Source organism: Chaetura pelagica, unplaced genomic scaffold, assembly GCF_000747805.2.
Source record: "Chaetura pelagica isolate M959 unplaced genomic scaffold, ChaPel_1.0 scaffold126, whole genome shotgun sequence".
Taxonomy (NCBI): Eukaryota; Metazoa; Chordata; class Aves; order Apodiformes; family Apodidae; genus Chaetura; species Chaetura pelagica.
Genome location: NW_009953787.1, coordinates 2,477,350 through 2,479,325, shown reverse-complemented (window position 1 = coordinate 2,479,325; position 1,976 = coordinate 2,477,350). Strand labels below are relative to the sequence as shown.

General features: G+C 49.0%; 1 protein-coding gene across 1 annotated transcript; it reads right to left on the bottom strand.

Annotated features, from left to right (window-relative positions):
- Nucleotides 1-303: 303 nt before the first annotated feature.
- Nucleotides 304-774, bottom strand: MRPL50 (mitochondrial ribosomal protein L50). Its single transcript, XM_010001027.1, has one exon. The coding sequence runs from the start codon at nucleotides 772-774 to the stop codon at nucleotides 304-306; it is 471 nt and encodes a 156-aa protein (XP_009999329.1).
- Nucleotides 775-1,976: the final 1,202 nt, after the last annotated feature.

Here is a 1,976-nt window from a genome sequence, read left to right as displayed (position 1 = left end):
CATGACAAGATGTCTGTGAGATGCAGGAGAAAACTGGCCACCCATTTGTCCCCACCAGACCCCGTGACTGCCAGCAGCACAGTCACAGCCAAAAAACACGATTAGTCCTGCTACCAACCACACTGCGTCACTGTTCCACTGCTCTCTTATCCCACAGATAATAAAGAGAAACCAAGAAACCCGAGAACTAAACGTACTTTAATCAGTGACACTCATACACGCAGTCACCACCACAGGGGCTCTACTCCTGCACCGCAGCCGTGCCTCTGGAAAGGCAAAAGCCAGGTGCTGCCTGGTGGGGACTCACTGCTCCCAGACGATCTTCAGGTTGGGGGGCAGCTTTGCCGCACACAGTTCGTCAAACTTGGAGGCATCCTTCACAGGAGTGCTGTAGAAATCCAGGACATCCCCAACGCTGCGCATCAGGTGGAGCTGGGAATTGGGGACAGTGTGATGGAGCTCTGCTGCCAGCTGGGCCAGGAGGTGAAACTTTAACCTCGTGTCATCAAGGGGCGTCTGCTGCCAGTTCTCAGGAAGCGAGGGTCCAAAGACCTCCTTGACCACAGAGTGGAGGAAGTTCTGCACATCCCCCGGGGGCTGATAGCTCCGGCTGCGCCGCGGGGGACAGACCAGACTGCGCTCGCTCTTCTCTTCAGCAACTGCTTTCTCAGCTTCTGCTTCTTTTTCCTCCTTCCTGCTGTTTTTCAGTCGCTGAGCTACTGAAGATTGGGTCAGAACACATTTCTCTTCACAACCCTTTGACACCAGGCTCATCCCAGCCTGCAGGACGCTGTCCCATCCCGTGGGCACAGCTGGCTCGTTATGCACAGCAGAACAAAGTTGCACAGTGAGGCCTTTGCTTCTAACCCAAATGCTGCTCACCACACAGCAATCACCTGCCCAGCTGGCTTTACTGGACAAAAGTAAAGAGTGTAAACAGAATTTTTACCAGATTTTAATAAATTTCCTTACTTTCCCAGTTACAGCTCCACCTTCTAATCTGTTGTGGAAAAAAAAAGAGATAAAAGAGAATAACCACTACTTGAGAAAAAAGTAGTGCTTACGGATGTAAAAAATATATATATACATCTCACTAGTTTTAATTGGAAAATTAAAGACCTACTCCAAGTTATCTGACTTGCTCATATGCCACCATCTGGGTCAACAGCACCAGTATGGCTTTGATATCAGCAGGCAGAGGTAAACATTCACAAACTGGGTGACCTGGACGATGTTTTGAAATCACTACAACAAGAACAGAGGTTGCATGCCCAAAACCGTATCTATGGGTCAGAACTGTCTAGAAGCAGGACCCGTAACAGGGTAAAACACTAAGCAGCAGCGGGTAAGAACTCAGCAGTAGCTGACAGGATGACCATATAACCTCTAGATGCCTTACTGAATTTTAATGCTAACAAGGGGTAATGGTTTTAAACTGAGAGAGGGGAGATTTAAGTTAGATATTAGGAAGAAATTATTCATTATAAGGGTGGTGAGGAACTGGAATGGGTTGCCCAGGGAGGTTGTTGATGCCCCGTCCCTGGAGGTTTTTAAGGCCAGGTTGGACGAGGTTTTGTGCAATCTGATCTAGTGGTGGGGTTCCCTGCTCGTGGCAGGGGGGCTGGAACTTGGTGATCTTTAAGGTCCCTTCCAACCTTAATGATTCTATGATTCGATGTGAGTAATGAGTGTGCTAACCTGGTAATCCTCCCTAAATGCCGTAAATACAAACTTAGATGTGTATGCCTAGGTAGGAACGGTGAATAAATCATCGTTAACCCACCATGCATTTTCTTGTACTTCTTCCTGCGTTGCTATTGCGTACAGAAACCCTGCCTGCCTCCCGACGGGCGTGCTGCCTGCTGTCCGGCGCCCAGTGCACAACAGACCAATATGCTCAAGCAACTCTGGATCGGCTGCCTCTTCGCACAGCAGGTGAAGAATCAGAACCGCTTCGGTTCTCTCACCAAAGCAGG

Coding starts and splice junctions, on each gene's coding strand:
- MRPL50 (XM_010001027.1), bottom strand. CDS start 774: ATGAGCCTGGTGTCAAAGGGTTGTGAAGAGAAATGTGTTCTGACCCAA.